We start from the raw sequence: 21,211 nt of genomic DNA on the forward strand, positions 1-21,211 counted from the left end.
GACCCAAGAGGAGATTTATGGATGTAGTGAGAGAGGACATGAATCAGCTAAAGTGAGAGAAGAGGATAGGCTTGGATGGAGGCAGATCATTTTCTGTCCAGACCCCTGAAGGGAAAAGCAAAAAGGAATAGAAAGTTTAGCTTTTTCGTAAAGGTTCGAACAGTTCACCATCCAACCATCCAATTGTAATGTTGAATTTATAAATGTTTCTTTCTTGCCTTTTTTCTTTTATTAGCAAGGCACAACACCCCAACATAGTGAAACTTCTGGGAAACATAACTCTTACAAAGGGACTATGGATCATTCCTCTAGAGTTCATCTTTGGAGAAGACTTAGAAACAACAATCTTCAAGTCATCACAGTCTAAAGTAAAGGTAATGTGGCTTGTTCTGTGCATGTTGCATGCTACAACCTCACAACATTAGAGACAAGTTTTAGCCTGGAGCCTTAATGTATGTATATCTGTGGAAGAAATCCGTTTCGTCAGCAATTAAAATTGATGGGATTTATTTCAACAGTTGACTCAAGAAAATAAAGCTACCATTATTGTGGGAATGTGTGAAGGACTGTATTATCTTCACTGTAAAGATATCGTCCACCAAGACCTCAAACCTGATAACATCATGGTAAGTGGAGATTTTGTGTACTATCTATGTTTATATAAACCTAAAAAAACAACAAAAAAACAATATTCTATGAATTAACAGCAACATATAGATATGGTTCATGGTTTATTGAATTTTGCTCAAGATTTACAATTGTTTTTCTTTCTAAATCTTTATTTTGTTGCTGGGTCTAATACATTTTTTCAAGGTTTTGTTGAACATTTTTCAATATTTTATCTTAAACCTCATGTTGGCTATTGTCTTTGGGTTAAATATTCAATGTGACATCTCGCACATGTTTTCCTTGTTTGTCCTTCAGGTGGAACATGCCACAAACAGAGCGGTGATCATTGATCTGGGATTGGCAAAGTTCTTCAGGTGTGGTCAGAACTCTGCTAAAGATGGGGGGAATCTAGCCTATGGAGCTCCTGAAGTTCTGCAGAGGGGCTTCCAGAGAGACCAACGTTCAGATGTCTGGGCAGTGGGCAAGATCATCGCTGAGCTTTGTGCCCGGGTTCGACTCCACACACCCAGTGTCTGTCCTGAGAAGATCAAGGAGAACCTTAAAGATCAACCATTCTGTAAGGCAGTGTGTAGAATGGTGGACATCAACCCCTCGCTGAGGGCCTCCATGGGTGGAATCATACATGACATAAGATCGGCTGGAAGAAAAGGAATCGTCGCAAGCCCACCAGTGAAAAAAGATCTCCTGAAACCACCTTCACCCACCAATTATGCCATAAACAGGTCCCCATCTCCAATGGACAGAGGGGGACCCAGGGATCCAACACCTATGCCCATGGATTCTTCTCCAATAAGGAGATCTCCATCACCTATGCCCATTGATCCTTCTCCAATAAGGGGATCTCCATCACCTATGCCCATGGTTCCTTCTCCAATAAGGAGATCTCCATCACCTATGCCCATCGATCCTTCTCCAATAAGGGGATCTCCATCACCTATGCCCATTGTTCCTTCTCCAATAAGGAGATCTCCATCACCTATGCCCATGGATCCTTCTCCAATAAGCAGATCTCCATCACCTATACCCATGGATCCTTCTCCAATAAGGAGATCTCCATCACCTTTGCCCATCAATTCTTCTCCAATAAAGAGATCTCCATCACCTATGCCCATGGGTCCTTCTCCAATAAGGAGATATCCATCACCTATGCCCATGGATCCTTCTCCAACAAGGAGATCTCCATCACCTATACCCATGGATCCTTCTCCAATAAGGGGATCTCCATCACCTATGCACAGGGCTTCACCACAAATTAACAAGGATCCTCCTCCAAAGCAGGGGTCTCCATCAATCTTTCATTGGGAACGCACACCTAGACCAGATTTAAAACCTTTACCCACTAAAGCTGGCCTGCCCCCCTCTCCTTCCCTCAACAAGGCTGAAGACAAAAACAAAAATCAGGCTCTCGCCCCAATAGGTGGCCAAGATATTATACACGACTTTATGAAAATGCAGTTATACAAAGAAGCCACCAAGGATCATCCCTGCAATCTGCCGACAACAGGGAGGGTGGTGATTCGTAGTTTTGAGGAAAAAAATGGGGAGGGAGTAAAATGGGTGCAGAAGGAAGTTGTGACCCAAGGAGGAAAGATAGTCAAATATAATGATATCTCATATAACACGAACTGAGAACGTTTGCAAGACACATTTTCGTTGTGAGACTGCAAAGACTGATTGAGTTGAGTTTGTACGGGTAATACAGGTTATAATGATCATAATAATTAATATTACCATAATTATCAGAAAAAGGGGTGGTCAGGAGTGCCATCTAGAATTGAGTAAGTAAGCTTAGATGTTATTAATTAACAAAACTTTTTTTACTTACAGTGGGTCCTTCTGTAGATCCAGAGGTTATTAGTTACAAAACTAAAAGTTAAAAAAATGGTCAATAATAATACTACTAGTAAACAACTGGAGTAAAACACATTATAGTGTACTGTATATATCATATACATGTATATGTAGGGAACCAAACCACATCAAGCCTAAAGACCCTCTTCCTAACAGGAATTAACCAAGGAGCCTGTTTCTTTATCACAAACTGTTTACAAAATAACTGCCCCAGCAACTTTGAGGTTCATAGCTAACCCCACTATGCGGCCTTTTGAACCCAATAACGGAGCCGAAAAGAGTGGCCCAACACTTTGAAATGTACAGTGCAAACTCTTTTTACGCCTCCACGCGGGGAAGAACATCCGTCTTCTCCCTCCTTTACGAACAGATACCTTTGGGATGCTGTAAGATCACAGAACTGTCCCACTGACCCCTGACCCCTGTTTTTTTTTTTTTTTTTTTTGTCTGCACATGCTGTCAAAGGTCAACACTACAAGAAGTGCAATCTTTTTTAGACAGCAATGCATTTTTTTTTTTTATCTTTATTAAATAAACAACTTATTTGAATGCAATATACAAAGTGTGTATATAAAATTGAGATGTGGTGTGCATGTTGTGAGAGTTTTGCACAAAGGTAAATAAAAAAAAAATGTTAAAAAATAAATAAATTAAGCATTATGAATTTTAACTGTAATTTGGAAGAGATCATCAAAGAGTTTGAAAAGCCACCTTTATCAAGATGTCTGCTCAAGCACAAGCACCTTGGCCAATCTACTATTTTTAGATCAACAAAAGCACCAAGCATTGGTTGCACAAAAAAATACAATTTAGATTTTATTTATGGTCGGTATCTCATATGAACATTTTCAAATCAAAGGTAAAAGCTCTCCTTTTCTGTTTATTATCCAAGAAAACTTGGATGTTTTCTAAATGATGTAAATTAACCTTTGCCTTCAGTTTCTGTTTCATGAATGTACTGTTGTATGTGCACAGATGTATTTTTAATGAATAAAGATTGATTTGATTTGATTCTGCTACCTCATTAGTAAACTGACACACGTCACTACATGATCTGTACGCTGGGATGGTGGTGGTGCGGAAAGTGCGTGCAGAAGGAAATGGTGAACTGAGGAGGAAAGACAGTCAAGTATAATGTGGTCAAATTTAACAACAACTGAGAAAGTTTGCATGACACATTTTTTAAATGAAAATTGATTTTTGAATTTTTTGAATTATTATTATTCTTTAAAAAAAAACATTAAAACAACAGACAGTCTTAAACAACTGTATTTATATACTTTCACTTTGTGAAATATAAATCTAGTTCAACTACAATGCAGGAAAAATACAAATCTGAGCACAAACATGATCAAAAACTAATTGTAGGAAAAAGAAAATGTTTTTGCGGTCACCAGAAATTCTTGATACCAAAATGGGGTCACGTTCCCAGTAAGGTTGGGAACTACTGCAGTAGTGTTTCTTTCCACACATTTACAAAATTAGATTCTTTAAAATGTTTGTTTTTCACTCATTAATTCCATAATTATGATCTATAGTTGTTTTTAAATAGTTTTCTAAGCAAAACGTTATAGTCAGAAAAAGGGGGGACTTGGATTTTCATTTTCAGCCATGCATCACACTTGGTATCCTTAGTGGACAAACGTAAAAATGAACTGAAATTCTACATTTTGGTTGCATGCAGAGCAAATATCAAATATCTTATGAAGAGCAGAACAGGATAAAACTTTTCCTATTAGACCTATTTATATTATTATAACCTTTAACATGCATTTTTTAATATTGTCCCAGGAAATACAATAGGCTACCACTTGAATGTTTTGAGACAGAAAAAATCATGATGGGGAAAAAGATCATGATGGGGAAAAAAAACAGGAAGTGAAAGCTGGTTTGTGTACGTCTTAGTCATGTGGGGATGGTGTTAATTTTAAATGTAAATGCAGGGGTGGGAAACAAAATGATCATGTTGTAGTGGGGAATGTGGCTACAGTCTGCTTTGTATGATGAAATCAGGTCACCTGTGTGCACGTAACTGTTCTCATTGATTTTCGTTGTGATGCAGGTTAGTGAAAAGCACAAACATACTACAACAACAAACACTATCAGAAGAGAAAGACACGAAAGGGGTGGTTATTTTAAGTGTATGGGGAGGGGGGTGTTGTGTGAATGTGAGGGGTTGGAGAAGAAAGAGTTGACATGGTTGTAGAGAGTGTCCTGTGAGATTGTACGTGTCTATGTGTGTTTACCTACATCTGTGTAAATATATAGCATACATACACACACATCCATTTACATATATAGACACATTTTTTAAATTTTTTGTTTTATTTTAATTATTTTTAATTATTATTAATATTTTTTCTAATTATTTTATTTTATTTGTATTATTATTTGTATTTGTATATTATATACACACACATACAGAGGAAGATATGTCCCCTTTAAAGTTCTGCTGCTGGTACTGGTGTATAAATGTGTGAATGGGTTTGATCCAGAATCCATCAGTTAGATGTTAGTCAGGTATGAACCCAGCAGGTCTCTCAGATTTATAAACACAGGTCAGATAGTGGAGCCCAGAGTTCTCAGTAAACATGGTGACCCTGCTTTTAGTTGTTATGCTGCAAAGAAGTGGAACAAACTAAAGTCGGCATCACATGTGGACATTTTTAAATCCAAGTTAAAGACTCATTTGTCTGTTGTTGAAAGTACATTTAACATTTTCAAGCTTCACATAGTGAAATAAAACACAAAGAAACACTACTAGACTGTCAATTGGATAAAAAAAGAAATATATCTGAGAAATCCTAAATCTGAGATTTAAGCCAAGTGACGGGATTCATTGTAGAATTGTAAAGGAACACCCTAACTAAAATAAATGCATGTTTGACACCCTGTTACAGTGGTTCTCAAACTTTTTTGGCTCAAGTCTCCGTTTACTCTTATTTCTGAATCCAAGTAACCCTTTTGTTCGACTACAACATTTTGCTTAGAAAAAGTATTAAAAACAACTATAAAGCATGATAATGGAATTAATGAGTGATAATCCGTATTTTAAAGAATCTCATTTTGTAAATAAGTGGAAAGAAACAGTGTTTAGTGCAATGGTTCTCAACCTTTTTTGGGTCGTGACCCCATTTTGATATCAAGGAAAAGAAAAACTAACAGAAATTTGACCAAAAATGAGGAACCCAGTCAGGAGTTGTGTCAAAGCTGATGATTATTATGGTTTTTATTGTTGATTTTTTTCAAATGCTGCACGTTTATTCATGTAAAACACATTGAATTGCCTTGATCATGATAATAAATTAGCCTCTCCGTGGAATCCATTCATCCCTGTATGATCTCTATACAGTTTTTGTGGCTTTGAACAATGTACTTCTTGCTCAGAGAAACCTTTAAGGGGGAGTAAAACAATGTTTGATTTAATGTGTCTGTTTATCCTCTCATACATGTTGGTTAGCTGTATTTATAAAATCAATTTTCACTGAGGTGGACCATTTAAATGAGACTACGCTGCAAACATCTGATCTCACACAGTGAGGCAGTGTTGCTCTACTGAGCAACAGATGCAATAATGACGTCATGCTGAATGGCTTACTAATGTAATGTCTCAAAGATTTTAAGAAGAGCAAAAACTGGATGAAACTTTTCAACTTACACCTAAAATTGAATAGTTGTAGTTTTAATATGCACTATTGAACGTTCTTCCACTGAATGAAACACCTCTTGAATGTTTTGAAGCGAGAAAAATTAGAGTCAGGGACCTTTCCTAAAGGGTCACTGGTCATAGAGACTATTAATCCATTCCTGTATCGCAGGGATGTCAAACTCATTTTAATTCATGGGCCAAATATGGTGCCGTGTGATCGCACTTGCGCCACAGATTTTATGCTGGAAAACTACTAATTTCAACATTATTGTGCCCTAGTTAGCACTTGTACGTATACATAAAAAACAAAATATGTAAGAAACAGACAATATCCAAGCAATAAGTGATATATATCAGTCCCAAAAGGATCTTCACTTTAAATTTCCTAGATTTTGTGACCAATTTCTATTTAATTAAGGGAAATATTATTTAATAGTTTGAGGAAAACTGAATGATTTTGTGAGAATTTTGAGGTTTTTTTCAACAGTTCAACATAAAAAAAATGACTGAACTCATGTTACATAAGCACCAGGAAAACTTTCTCCAAAGGGCCAGATTTGGAACGCGAGCCATGAGTTTGTCCGTGCTGTATCCGATAAAAGAAAACAAAATGAAGGCTGTGAAACCAAAGGTAATGCTCAAGACAAGCAAACAAAGATGAAAAAAACAGACGAGTCAGAATGAAAAACAACTATCTTTTAACTCTCAGATGGGTTTTCATCTCATATCACTTAAATATGTATGGACCTCTGAGGTATTTACCGTCCACTTCTTTTGATTTATGCTTTTCGGCAGAATGTGGAGGTACTAGTTATCTTTTCGTCTGACTCCGGGAGATTTAATAAGTATTTACCATATTCTCTTTCATATTCCTGAAAAGAAAATAGTCAGGTAGCAGCTTGAGATTTATCAAATAATATCAGAGAAAAAACATCAGATATTTGTGATGTTGTCCAGATGAGTTTCGCATTCAGACTTTTAGAAAACAAACATGCATCCATAGAGACTCAAACTGCATCTCCTGCATATTAAAATCTACCTATTTTCCATGATCATTTCCGTCACCAGTATTACATACTACATCCTACTGTCCCAAATCTTTCCAAATCATCACCAAATACAAGAGACAGCTAAAGAGCATTAGATGCAATTAATTACGATGTGACACAGAGGTCGTCTGTTTATAAAAGGTCGAGGTAGGCCGGGGGTCTGCAACCTTTACTCTCTAAGGAGCCGTTTTGCCTAATCTCACCTGGATTAATATCCTTCTGCAGCCAAAAAAAAAAAAAAAAAAAACCTTCTCAATGAAGACAATACACGGTATAAAATACTACACAGTTAAAATAATAATGAATCATTTTATGAGTTCATGGATTTTAAGGGCTACAAAAAATAACTTTGATAACACATGATCATGTTGGTCAACACATGTTAATTGCTAATTTCTTGCAACAGATCAAGCATGCATATTAAGGGCAATTACGTAGACAATTAAATACATTTTTCCCCACACAAATACAATCTATTATTTTCTTCCAAAAATAGTGTTTTTGTTAGTTTAGTTATCTTACCAGGGATTTAAAAGTTAAGGTTAGCCACAGGTGCAAGGAAAGTTGATGGTCAGTAGACGTTGTAGGAGTTGAAGTAGGAAGATGGTTATTATTTTTAGGTTAACCAATTGTTTTATCATAATTTTATTTGACGTTAATGTCATTAATCATCAACACACTCTGTTAGAAAAAACAATTAATTTCTTATTTATTTTTTTTTTAAAGCTACACTAAAACATGTTCAGAAACATCTAATCTTTTATTAAATTAATATGTAGACTTATTTATAGAATTGATAACAATATTTATATTTTATTATCTTTTATACAGATGTTGAATCAATTACTTTATTTATTTTTTTACATTACATGATGAGCAGTGAGCTTTAAAACATCAACAAAAACAATAATGAATTCCCTTCAGTTAAAGCACAAACTTTTCCTCCTCCATCACGTAGCATCATCTTCAAAGGCCTGGCTGATCATTCAGCCTGATGGGCAGTGAGAGCTCAGCGTGACACTAATGTGACACACTTACACATTTACCTTCACGTTTGTGTATTTTCTACTATACCCCCAGGACAATGCTCTCTCTCTCACACACACAATATATATACTTCACACATTCATATGCTCACAAAAGCATGTCCTGCATGTAAATGCGGAGCATGCACGCATTGATGAACGAATGACGCACAAACACACATGCATGGATGAACAAATGCACTTAGGGTGGAAAAAACATTGTTTTTGGGTTTTTTAAGCTCTGCTCAAAAACAAAGTCTAAGGGAGAATTTTTTAATTTTTTATTTGGATATCATTGCTCCTCTGCCACACTTCAACACAGTTTACAGTAAACACACACTTCTAAGGATTTATTTATTTACTTATTTATATATTTATATCCGGTCCCAAAAACCCTCTGAAGTGCTTTCACATAGTTCTAGAGCAGGGGTGTCAAACTAATTTTAGTTTGGGGTCCAAATACAAAGTACTTTGATCTTAAGTGGGCCGCAGATTTTAGGCGGGAAAATGGGCAATTGAAACATAAGTATCTCCAAGTTTGTACCACACCAGTGTTTCTCATATGGGGGTACGTGTACCCAATGACACTACAGGCCAGGGGTACTCAAGAGAGAGAGCGAGAGAGAGAGAGAGAGAGAGTGGAAATGAACATCTAAAGTGTCAGTCTTGGACCCACCCCAGGCATGAGATGACCAGAAATGATAAAAACTATAGAAGTAAATCTATTTAGGAGCCACTAAATTTAAGTTTTTCAATCACTGGGTTAGGACCCCATGTGGGGTCGTCTGAAATTTTAGAATAATTAAATTTTTTAGAAATGCTTTTTTTTAAACAACACACAATCTTAAACAACTGTATTTCTAATCTAGTTCAACTGAAATGCAGAGTCAATCTGAGCTCAAACATGACAAAGACGAATACTAGAAAAAAATGTATTTATGGTCACCAGAAATTCTTGATATCAAAATGGGGTCAAGATCCAAAAAATGCTGGGAACCACTACATTAAATACGGTTTCTTTCCACTTATTTACAAAATAAGATTATTTAAAATATGTGTTATCACTCGTTCATTCCATTATTATGCTCTATAGTTGTTTTTAAATAGTTGTAGTCGGACAAAGGGGGGACTTGGATTCAAAAGTAGGAGAAAAGGGGTACTTGAGCCGAAAAAGTGAAGGAACCACTGCTTTACACAATGTATAATCTGAAAAATAAAATAAAACGATACATAAAGTATGTAAGGTGCCGACAATATCCAGGCAATAAGTGACAGATATCAGTCCTTGCAGGATTTTGTCTTTTAAATTTAATTGATTTTGTGACCAATTTGTGAAATAATTTCAGGAAAATTTAGTTATTTGAAAAATTTGATAATTGAAAAGACTGCATAGCATTTGTTATATTATTACAATATTATTACAACTGAATTACTTGGTAATTTAGACAATAATTTCTGTCTTTTTAACCGTCTCCTGTGGGCCGAATTGGATGGTCTAAAGGGCCAGATTTGGCCCCCGGGCCTTGAGTTGGACACACGTCCTAGAGCAGCTATTCTCAACTGGTGGGTCGGGACCCAAAAGTGGGTCACATACCTATACTGGGTGGGTCGCCAAAAGCTGGTCAAAAATAAATAAATACTTAATGTCCCTCATGTTGGACTTGCATTTTTTTTTTTTTAAATGAACTTTTTTTTTTTTGACAGGCATGCTGTGAACTGCATGTTGCACAGGAAAATATGTAGATTTATGATTTAAAAAACATTCAATATATATGTTTTCAACAGCTATTTTTCAAAAACTAAATTTGGTTTGGTTGAATTCTAAAAAAAAGTGGGTCGCGATTTAATGACTGAGGCAAAATGTGGGTCCCAAAGTTAGACCAGGTGAGAACCCCTGTCCTAAAGCAAACTGACCAAATTAATAAAACCAATGTGGCTTTTAAATTTTGTCTTAAACCTATTAAGTAAAAACACTGACATTTATTGAAGTAAAGTCAGTTTATCTACTCAACGATAGTGTGCACAAATGACAATGCTTTAAATAAACACAAGGACAACAATGAAATTATGGATGAACTCATATGAAACACACACAGGATCAGACTCACAGCTGATTTAACAAATATGTTGCATCTGCTGGAAAGTGTCATATTAGGGTTTGTCCACACACACTCAGGCAATCATGTGTGGCGCTCAGATGCTTAATGTGACAAATATGAGTGCACGTGGGATATTTGACGTGTGTTCGTGTTAGTTGTGGCTTTGTCGCATCAGCGTGCGTCTGTGTGAGTCCTTCGATGGCCGTCTGTCTCTTCTCATTGCACAAATCTGACGTTTCTGTTCTCGGATTTCTCTCTGTCTGCTCTGAACATCTGGTTGTACGTGAAGCTTGGTGGAAAAACTGTCAGTGTGTGTGTGTGTGTTGGGAGTTTCTCAATTTTCAACCTTAGAGAGTGTTCGTCCTGTCAATCAATATTTTGTTTTGTTCCACTTTTTCTTTTTTTTTTTTTCTTTTTCAAAAATTAGCTTCTATTTATACGACTTACCGGCAGTTTTATTTCATTTTACAGTTTTTTGTTTTGCAACACAACTCACTACTATCTATCAGGCTGGTGACATTTGAACATTTCAAGATGCATAATGTTAAAGAACCTGATTGTTCTAAGGCTGAGAAGATTCATCCATTAGATCTATGAATCAATTTATATTCCTGCGATCCAACATCATATATCTGTGCTCGGCTCAAATTGGACTGCCGTATGACACAGCCATCTAAAATTGTTCATAAAGGTAATCAACCGTTGTATCTAAACGAGGGAATAATGCACGGCAGACTTTACATGGATGTGTTTTAAAGCGTTAGCGTTAGCTCGTTACAGTTAGCTGGTGAGCGTTAGCTCATTAGCGTTAGCTCTGCAGAAGCCTCAGGTTCATCAACGATTCGATTCACGAGTAATTGTTGCCGATTTAATTCAAGGACAGTATTAATTAATTTAGAATGATTTGATCCAAAATGATTCAGTGACTGAAATCAATTCAGTAACATTTTAGCCAAAAAAGTGCCTGAATACTGGACGGTACAAGTGAGGTTTCATAGATTCCTGATGTTTTTTTGTTTGTTTTTTTTTTTACAAGGGAATTGTCTATAGATTTATTATAAACATAAACAAACAAGTAAAGAACATTTAATGGCAAATTTATTCACATTTTGAATAAAGTCCAACCAACACTTCAGTTTAAATTAACAGGATATTCACTTTTCTGCTCTCATTTTCAATAAATATTTTTTCAATAAAAATACATATTAGGTTTACCTGACTCTGCTGCTTGTTTTTTTCTAATAACCTAGAGTTATATAATGTAGAAAAACAGAAGACTGACCTTGACCTTAAATATTGTATATATAATATAAAACACATTGAAAGGAACCAGTCTAAGTTATTTTTTTTTTTGTGTGTATAAGGTCATGAACTTTGACCCCTACCGATGTTTTTACTGCTGGGTCGTACAGCTTTGGTGTAATTAAACAAAATACCACTTTTGCGATGAGTTTTTCATAAATGTAAGCATCAAAAGTGTACAACAAATAATCATAGCGATATGGAAAACTTTGGTTTTTGACACTTCACGCGACCTTGACCTTGACATTTTGGAGCCAAAAAAGGTTGACAGACGATCCTTGACATTGAGATGACTACTTATTAGTGCTGCATTAATAGCCAAGGAGGAGTTTTGGCACAAAGCAAGTTGTGGAAGAAAAATAATAAGAACTCCGACGATAACAATTTTCAATTGCCAAATACAATAATGTTAAAAATGTGCGACCAATATCTATTCAGGTTAAATGAGCAGTGGTTGAACCTGATACTTTTTCTTTTGACATGATCATTTTCATGAGGCTTTCTGCAGAGCTAATGCTAATGAGCACCCTTACTAAAGTTGCATTACTTCAAGAACACATTATCCTTTCCCATGCAGCCTATTAAAGCTAGCAAAGTACTGTACCCTTGCATTACATGGATACGTTTATCATATATTGACAAATACGTATTTAAACACACCTACAATAGTCATGAAAGCTTTTAGACTTAAAAAAAAAATGATTAATTGTTCTAAGCCGCAACCCAAACACACACACACACACACACACACACACACACGTCTGACATCAGCTGTCTGCTCCTAATTACATCTGTTGAAGGTCAGTGTGTTTGTGTGGAAAATAGAAAAGGAGGGGACTGTTGCCCGGGCAACATCTGTAGTGAGTGACAGGTGTGAGCTGAGACTGATCAGGGGTCAGTGGTGTCACTGGTTTCACTGGTTTGTAAGTCCACATGTGGTGCAGAGTCATTGTGGCTCTGAAGCACGTGTGTCAAATAGGTAAGGTGAAATATGTGTGGGGGCGGGGCCTGATATAGAACAAATACTTCAAATAAAGTCATTTATTTCCCAAATATGAACGTTAGGGAAGGCAGTTTATGTTAACTGTCTGTGTCTAATGGTGAAATAATGGGACTTCTGAAAGTGTTACATATCCACCCACTATTCAGTCTTTAAAGGAGAATAAATCCCTGAAATTTGGCATCACTGACATTATTGTTTATCACTAAGGCAGGGTTACTGTGTTCATTACAAGAAGCACACGACAGCCCTTTACAGGCCACATTACTACACATGCACACTGAGGAAAGTCTGTCTGGAAACTTGAAAATAACACCAGCGTCAGGCTTGTTTCCCTGAATTTGTTTTCAGAAAATATCTACAAAAACACTATTGGTCCGTAGGACAATGACAGAATAACATGATCATTCAAGAACGAAAGGATAAACTGAAGAAATGCACCCTTTATTCAAATATTGCCAATCAAATTAACAGTTTCATTATTGAATCCCTTTTTAAATTCCTTTACTCTTGTTTTTTCGTCTACGTCAATTTCTAAAACTGTAAGATGTCTTTACTTTGTATGGATTCCTCATTCAGTTCATTCATTCACCAATAACCTGTGAAGTGATCAAGGTGTGATCAATGATTCAAGGTGAATTTTTACTGATATGAGATCTAGATTAATCAGCCATCAAGGTCTTACAAACAGTGGTTCGCATGTCCGCCTCACAGCAAGAAGGTTCTGGGTTCAAGCCCTGGCGTGACCACCTGGGTCCTTTCTGTGTGGAGTTTGCAGGACACAATGCTTTAAATAATAATAATAATGCAAAACGTAAATGATTCGATGCTTTTAAATGTTTGTTGATAGTTAGTTGCACCTCCAAATCCAAGTCCATGGTTCTCGACCGGAAAAAGGTGGAGTGCCTTCCTCGGGTTGGAGATGAGGTTCTGCCCCAGGTGGAGGAGTTCAAGTACCTCGGGGTCTTGTTCACGAGTGAGGGAAGGATGGAGCGAGAGATCGACAGGCGGATTGGTGCGGCGTCTGCAGTGATGCGGAGTCTGCACCAGTCCGTCATTGTAAAAAGGGAGCTGAGCCAAAAAGCGAAGCTCTCGATTTACAGGTCGGTCTACGTTCCAACCCTCACCTATGGTCATGAACTTTGGGTCATGACCGAAAGAACAAGATCACGGGTACAAGCGGCCGAAATGAGTTTCCTCCGTAGGGTGGCTGGGCTCTCCCTTAGAGATAGGGTGAGAAGCTCAGTCATTCGGGAGGGGCTCAAAGTAGAGTCGCTGCTCCTCCGCATCAAGAAGAGCCAGATGAGGTGGCTCGGGCACCTAATTAGGATGCCCCCTGAACGCCTCCCTAGTGAGGCGTTCAGGGCACGTCCCTCCGGAAGGAGGCCCCGGGGAAGACCCAGGACACGCTGGAGAGACTATGTCTCTCGGCTGGCCTGGGAACGTCTCGGGGTCCCCCCGGAAGAGCTGGAGGAAGTGGCCGGGGAGAGGGAAGTCTGGGCCTCCCTACTGAGGATGCTGCCCCCGCGACCCGGAAACTGCTAAGCGGGAAAAGATGGATGGATGGATAGTTAGTTTATGAGATATACTGTAGTTGAGGTTGCTAACCTAAACATTAGCAACTCATCATATTCATATTGACTCGTACAAATGTGAACCTGTGAATGACATTAGAAGCTGTGGCTACAGATGTAGCTTATGTTCACTGTTATAATGGGGTGGAAAAATGTTGTGTGAAAATCTGGGGCTGGTATTTTTTTCAAGTTGTTAGATGAAGTGACACCATCAAAAATGCTCACTTTTGCAACACAATCTTTAAAATAAGGATGATTTATTTGTACAAAATTTGGTTTGTGGCTGAGTAAAGTAGTCAGTGAGGTTGGTTGTGTTACGTGACACTTTAAGTTAATGCAGAAGCACATTTTGAGAAATAGGATGGGATTTTTTTTGCACTACCAAACATCGTTTGTGTGCTGAGACGTATGTGAATGTGTTTGGATTAGGCAACACAGGATGTGTGTGTGTGTGTGTGTGTGTGTGTGTGTATGTGTGTGTGTGTGTGTGTGTGTAATTATATAGTGCATGTGCATCTTAAAAGCCTTGTCATGTGTCAGCGTGTGCATGCATGCATGCGCGTGCGTGTGTGTGAGAAAGATTAAATTAATCCCCTTTTTAGTGTATGTGCATGTGTGTGTGTGTGTGTGTGTGTGTGTGTGTGTGTGTGTGTTAGGTCACTCAAACTTTACAGGAGAAATCCTTAGTATCATAACAACCCAGTGTGAGTATGAATGTGTATATATCTATATTTTCATACGCTATGAGAGATGTAGGCCTTTTATTACCTTTCTGTGTGTGTGTGTGTGTGTGTGTGTGTGTGCGTGTGTGTGTGTGTGTGTGTGTGTGTGTGTGTGTTTGGTGCTGATAAACATGTCGCTCTTCCTCTACTTTGGGAATCTGAGCTGTAAAATCCCAATACACGACTAAGAAAACTATCTTTGTATTGAAACGAGGCAGCCAACACTCCAGCTGCTGCAAAAATCAGATCAGAAGGAGAATTATCTCAAGGATCCTGCAGTTTTTTTTGTCACCAGCGCTCTGTTGTATTCCAATCTTTTTGTTTTACTCCATACATTTAGTTTTTTCACTTATAATAGCCGATTTAATATGTTTTTGTTTTAAATTTCAGCATGTATGAATCTGTAGTATTGCATGAGCATGAACCTTTCATAGAAACATAGCATGTTAAATCAGGTCCAATCAAAAGTCCACTAATGTAAGCTAGAGTCCATATAACCAGCCTTTATTATTATTTTAATCCATAAGAGCTAAGGATCCCTCAAAGGATTGATTCTCAAAATTGGAAAGTGTGATGTAAATGATAAAAGGTTTTTCAACCTTGGGGTCATGACCCCAAGGATCATCTGGAAATAAAATGGGGTCACCTGAAATGTCTAGTAATAATAAAAAGTGAAAAATTACTGATTAAAATGTCATTTTTATATTTAATTTAGAGAAAACATTTTATTTTTCACATCTAAAAAAACTATACCTAAATGAAGGAGTTTTGTTTGTGCATGAACATGTACAGTACATCACAAATAAACATCCTCAAGTTACTCATTAAGCCCTTAAAGAATAGAGTAAAATAATAATAGTATAAAATAATAAATTATATAAAACAAACAAAGAAAAACACCAGCAACATAAATAGAACATATACAAAAATAGTACAGATATATAATAATACACAAAGCAATATCACAGCAATGGGTATAAAGTGCAGGAAGGGACAGAAAGCTCAAAGAACTTAAATAATTAATATTATTTTTCGAATTAAAGCACCACCTACTATATTCTATACTTTCACTTTTCCAAATATAAATCTAGTTCAAATAAACATCAATATGCAAATATCTGAACTGGTACATATTGTCACTTTGTTTTAGTAACACAGTAAAACAAACATGATCAAAAAAATAATTTCAGAGAAAGAAAGTCTTTGGGGTCACTAAAAATGTGTGATATACTGCAAAAATGGGGTCACAACATAAACAAGGTTGGGAACCACAATCTTAGGGTACAGTAAAGAAGAGAGGTAATAATTCCTAAACTGAATGAAGATCTTGAGTCTACCTTTGTTTCAACATCCGTCTTTGTAAAGTAACAACCCAGTCTCACAGCAAAATGTGTAACAAAATTGTAAGCATTTCACGTATCACAAATTCAAATCTTGTAAAAAATATATCAAATATAGTTTATTTTTAAAAGTAAAAGAATCTTTAGTGCCTGTCTAATAACTTTTTTCTTGTTTTTAAGTGAAGGCACAACACATTTAAAAAAAAACAAAAAAAAAACTTTATTTACATTATTCAATCATTACAACATTTTTAAACTACACTTTAATAATAATAATAATAATAATAATAATAATAATAATAATAATAATAATAATAATAATAATAATAATAATAATAATAATTCACATAATTCAGGGTTTTAGAAAAATAAACACGTAATTCAACATCACTTCTGGTAAAAAAAAAAGGCACTTTCGGTACGTTCTAAGCGCGCTAGCAAAAGCATAGCAACGGGATAAAGCATGATGAATGTACGTCGAAACAAACAAACTATGGATTCTATACATAAACCAAATGAATACTATGACAGTTAAGGTACATTTCTAACTGGAAATGTCGTCAAAACTATTCTAAAGCCACAATCTGTCTTGAAATAAGGCAATTTGCCACTGAAATATTTGAGATGTCCGCCATGTTATTCATTGGAGGCAGGGGGCGGAGTCAGCAGTCATGTGACCTGACGTCAGGGCGGAACAAACTGTAAGCATGAAAAAAAAAATCTGTAAGCATCTTACGCTTTAAGAGCCTCATACGTAAAATACTTACAATATAGCTTGTGGACAAATGTTGCTATTACACATCTTGCTGTGAGACTGGGTTGAAATAAATAAAACATATCCACACCAATCCATCATCACAGCGTACATGCAGCCGCCTCCCTGCAACAATGGCAAAAAAAAAACTATCACAAAAACCATCCAAACCAGTGACAGTAATCTCCTCCCGGATGACACCACCAAAGTATAAAACCAGGCTCGTGCTGCATCGGAGCAGATATTTGATGGTTTCTTTTTTTTAATTTTGTTATTTTTTTTCTGTAGACCACAATGAGGATTGGTTTAGACTTGACAGTATCCTGCAGGGGGATGTGCAGGAAAGAGGGGGAATGGGGGGGGTGGGGGTGGGGGTAGAGCATGTTACAATAAAAGCAAGGAGACGGTTTCTGACAGAGATCTGACATCTGCTGCAGGTTCACATCAACCTGAACCAACCTCTGTTTCTGCAGAGTCTGCACACCTCCTGTCACATCAAGTCAGCTTTTTACCCACAGATCCCAAAAGTTCAGGGCGGGTCTCTCTCTCTCTCTGTGTGTGTGTGGTACACCTCCATCTTATAGGCACACTGCAAGCTCTTGAGTGCAAATATCTTTTGATGCCGTCTACAGTATAGTGTGTGTACCTCTGCATGCGTTTGAGGTATTACTTTCCATTTTTTTTGCATATGTGTGTGTGTGAGCTGTCGTTTGGGATTTACTCGCAGTGAGAGTTAATCTGAGTGTCAGCAGGATTCTCTAAAGGTTAAACAGAGAAAGAGACGCAGAGGAAAGTGTTTGAATACCTTAAAACAGGCTACAATCGATGGGGAGGAGATGTAACAATGTACAATTTGGATTTTTGATCTGACCCAGGCCACTTTCATATGTTGATACGCATATGTTGCAGTGTAACTGCTGTCTGAACGGCCAGGTCGTATTCTATCCGACCTTTACGTCATCAAAATGCGATAGCGTCCTAATTCCTCGTCCCAGACGTTAATATGAAAGTAGAAATGTAGACAGTGGAAGACGAGTGACTTCTTCAAATTAATACATATTTAATGTGTAAATATGAACAATCGAACACAAAAAAAAATCAATTTTTTCAAAAAGATATCTTGTTGATTGTAGGGCAGTGATAACATTAGCGCTTTATTTTTAGATTTTCTTCTATATTTTAGTTTTTCTAGCTTTTTTAAAAAATTTTTTTAATATCCTATTTGTTTATTACTACGGACAACACAAAAACGTGTCGAAAAAGTCGATAAATCTCTGTCTCTGACGTCAGCTAGGTTCTTCATTACTGAGTTTCATCCGGATTTGATCTGGATAATGTATTTTATTGGGATTTTTTTTAAAAAATGCAGGTGCCCATACATTTGAACTAACTATGTTGTTATTAATGAGGAAAGAACTTTCTTTTAAGCCTTTAAAGTGTAAATGATAATGTTATCATGATCAGAAAACTGCCAATATCTGGAAAAGAACAGATTTAATGCTTGGTGGAGGCTCTCAGAGGGCTCTTGTTGGAGATTTTTGGTTGCGCATCAAAGCAACCACAGCCGGCGATTGGTTACTTACAACATGGATGTATGCATACGAGATTGGTCTGCGTGACATGAGGGAGTAGAACGACAGAGTGGACTTAACTTACAAATATCATTATATATATATAGCTTTTTGGTCACCCATAGCTGATAAAGTAGATCATATCCCTATTGATCCCTTTGAAGTTTTAAATAAACTTCAATCTTGGTTGAATCATAAAATCCACATTATTGTGCCTGATATGAGGATTGTCCTGTTGGTAACCTTTATTTTAGTAGAACAAATTGGCCTTTAAGTCCCAGGTTTGTACGAGTGTTAAATCGCTGTGCTTCACAGTAACAGTGACGACCTTCAGGTGAAGCCTCATCTGGAAACAGGAAAGCAGGTTTGTTTGAACCATGTGGGTCGGCATCCTTCACACATTCTCTCCCTTTGAAGAGAAGCCAAATGGCTCAGCTCCACCACCACTGATTTCATCCACTTTCCTAACTGTGAATATTAAAGCATAATGCATGCCTTTTTCCTCCTCTCTAGCATTTCCCCCCTCTTTAATTCTTTGTCGTGCACCGGTGCTTAACGTGCTGATTTAGATGTGGGGTGTCAGCCAAGTTGCCCTCAGGCAGTGTAACCCTGTGCGACCCACTTTATGGAGGCTCCATGCTTTCCCCCGTCAGCCCAATGCCACAGAGCGTCGGGTGGCGTCGTGCACTGGACTGCCAGACTGAGCCCAAAAACTCTCCTCCAAAGTGCTTTTTATACTCCATTATCCTAACATCAAGATTATCATCCAGACCTTGAATAAGACACAAGGTAAGATTACTGATAATGCAGTAATTTTGTTGTTATTTAAAAACCACATGCCTGCATAATTTATAAGGGATTTCACTGTTGTCAAATAAAATCAGCTTTCATTCAAATAAAGCATCAAATAAAGTATCATGATGTCCCATTTGTGGATGTGTTCAAGTGCATTAAACATCACAATTTATAACAAAAACCAACTATTGGATCAATGCAATCATAATATAGTTGATAATGCACATGATGTTAGCACTCAGGGATGAAAATAATAGACACAATTTTGTTGTTTAAGCTCATTTATTGTTTTCATTGATTCAGGCATACTGTATACCAAAAACTATTTAAATTGAAAGAAATGTTGCTTCTCGTGTCAAATATTGAGCGATTAATTTAGATTCATCAAGATGAAGTAATCACAAGCTTTTAATCGAGTCCCGCCTTTAATATATATATATATATATATATACACACACACACAAAAAGGTTGAATGTGTTTAATTCATTGATATAATTCCCTGCAATGAGCTCCAAAACAGCCAGTTAGGTGTCTTTGTTTACAAAGCACAATATACTGTATAATGTTTTAATCATATGCAACATTAAGTTAAAAAAAAGTTGGTAAAAAGGGTTTAGAAGTGCCAAAAATGTCTTGAAAGTGGAGAAAAAGCATTGAAATTTGATGGAGAAATGGCAATAATGTAGCAACAATGCATTAAAAGGAGCCAAAATATCTTGGGGAAAAAGTGATGGAAATAGGGTATAATATGGCAAGTTTGGTGTAGTTGCAGAAAAAGGGTAAAAAACAGCAAATCTGGGCTTCAATTGTTCAAAGAAATATTCTTAGCTTCTTGAAGGCGTCTGGCGACCCCCTCCCAGTGTCTTGCAACCCCAAATGGGGTCCTGACCCTAAGGTTGAGAACCCCTGCTTTTAATCGTATTAAAACTACACACGCTCTGAATGTTTGCAGGTCAACATGTTCGTGTTAGGTAAGTCTAATGGATAACTGTAATGATAGAATTTTAGATTAAAAATGACACATTAATCATTATCCATTTCATTCATTCTTACATCATTTGTAATATCTAAAATGGAGATGGATTCCTGGATGTTTTGTTTGAAAAGGGGAGAGATAATGTTTTTATATGCTCTTGTTTAACATTTGCTGCGGTAATCTGTGTGTGTGTGTGTGTGTGTGTGTGTGTGTGTGTGTGTGTGTGTGTGTGTGTGTGTGTGTGTGTGTGTGTGTGTGTGCGTGTGTGCGTGTGTGTGTGTGTGTGTGCGTGTGTGCGTGTGTGTGTGTGTGTAGGGTGGGTGATGATGATGATGTTCAGGGAACTCTGGATGTCCCACAAGTAGGTCTGTAGTGATGGGGACTGCTGCAGAGATTAAAGTGAGAACACTGATAAAAGAGAATGAGTGATGAGGAAGCACACACACACACACACACACACACACACACACACACATGCACACACGCACGCACACACACACACACAGAGAGAGAGAGAGCGAGTATTAATTAGACTTTACCCAAAACAAACTCTTAACCTACCTTGAAGTAATACAAATCTAGGTTTTTTATCTCTATATATGCCAACATTTAAAACCCAAAGTTGTTTTTGCATGATGACCTTGTGTATTTCCACTATTTTGATTCATAACTTCAGAGATTTGAATATAAAGTGCACTGTCATGATTTCTGTCACATTTAAAAAGAAACATCTCCACATTACGCTGGTAGAAAAACCTCATCTGTGTAATCGCGCTGCTTTGAAAACATGAATTTGCAAATTTGATGTGTTTTATTTTGGATAACTATAAATGTTAATTATGTCTTTTGTTTTCTGTAATATGTGTGTGTGCT

General features: G+C 36.9%; 1 protein-coding gene across 1 annotated transcript in view; it reads left to right on the plus strand.

The window, feature by feature from the left end:
- The window catches only part of LOC114477825 (dual specificity testis-specific protein kinase 1-like), a 47,857-nt gene that overhangs the window by 3,345 nt on the left and 23,301 nt on the right, over positions 1–21,211 (plus strand). The window contains exons 3-5 of the mRNA XM_028470448.1: positions 236–374; positions 519–626; positions 925–2,178. Of these exons, the coding sequence (XP_028326249.1) occupies positions 236–374; positions 519–626; positions 925–2,178 (1,501 nt within the window). The remainder of the gene's footprint in view (positions 1–235; positions 375–518; positions 627–924; positions 2,179–21,211) is intronic.

This window comes from Gouania willdenowi, chromosome 16 (genome assembly GCF_900634775.1).
Source record: "Gouania willdenowi chromosome 16, fGouWil2.1, whole genome shotgun sequence".
Classification (NCBI taxonomy): Eukaryota; Metazoa; Chordata; class Actinopteri; order Blenniiformes; family Gobiesocidae; genus Gouania; species Gouania willdenowi.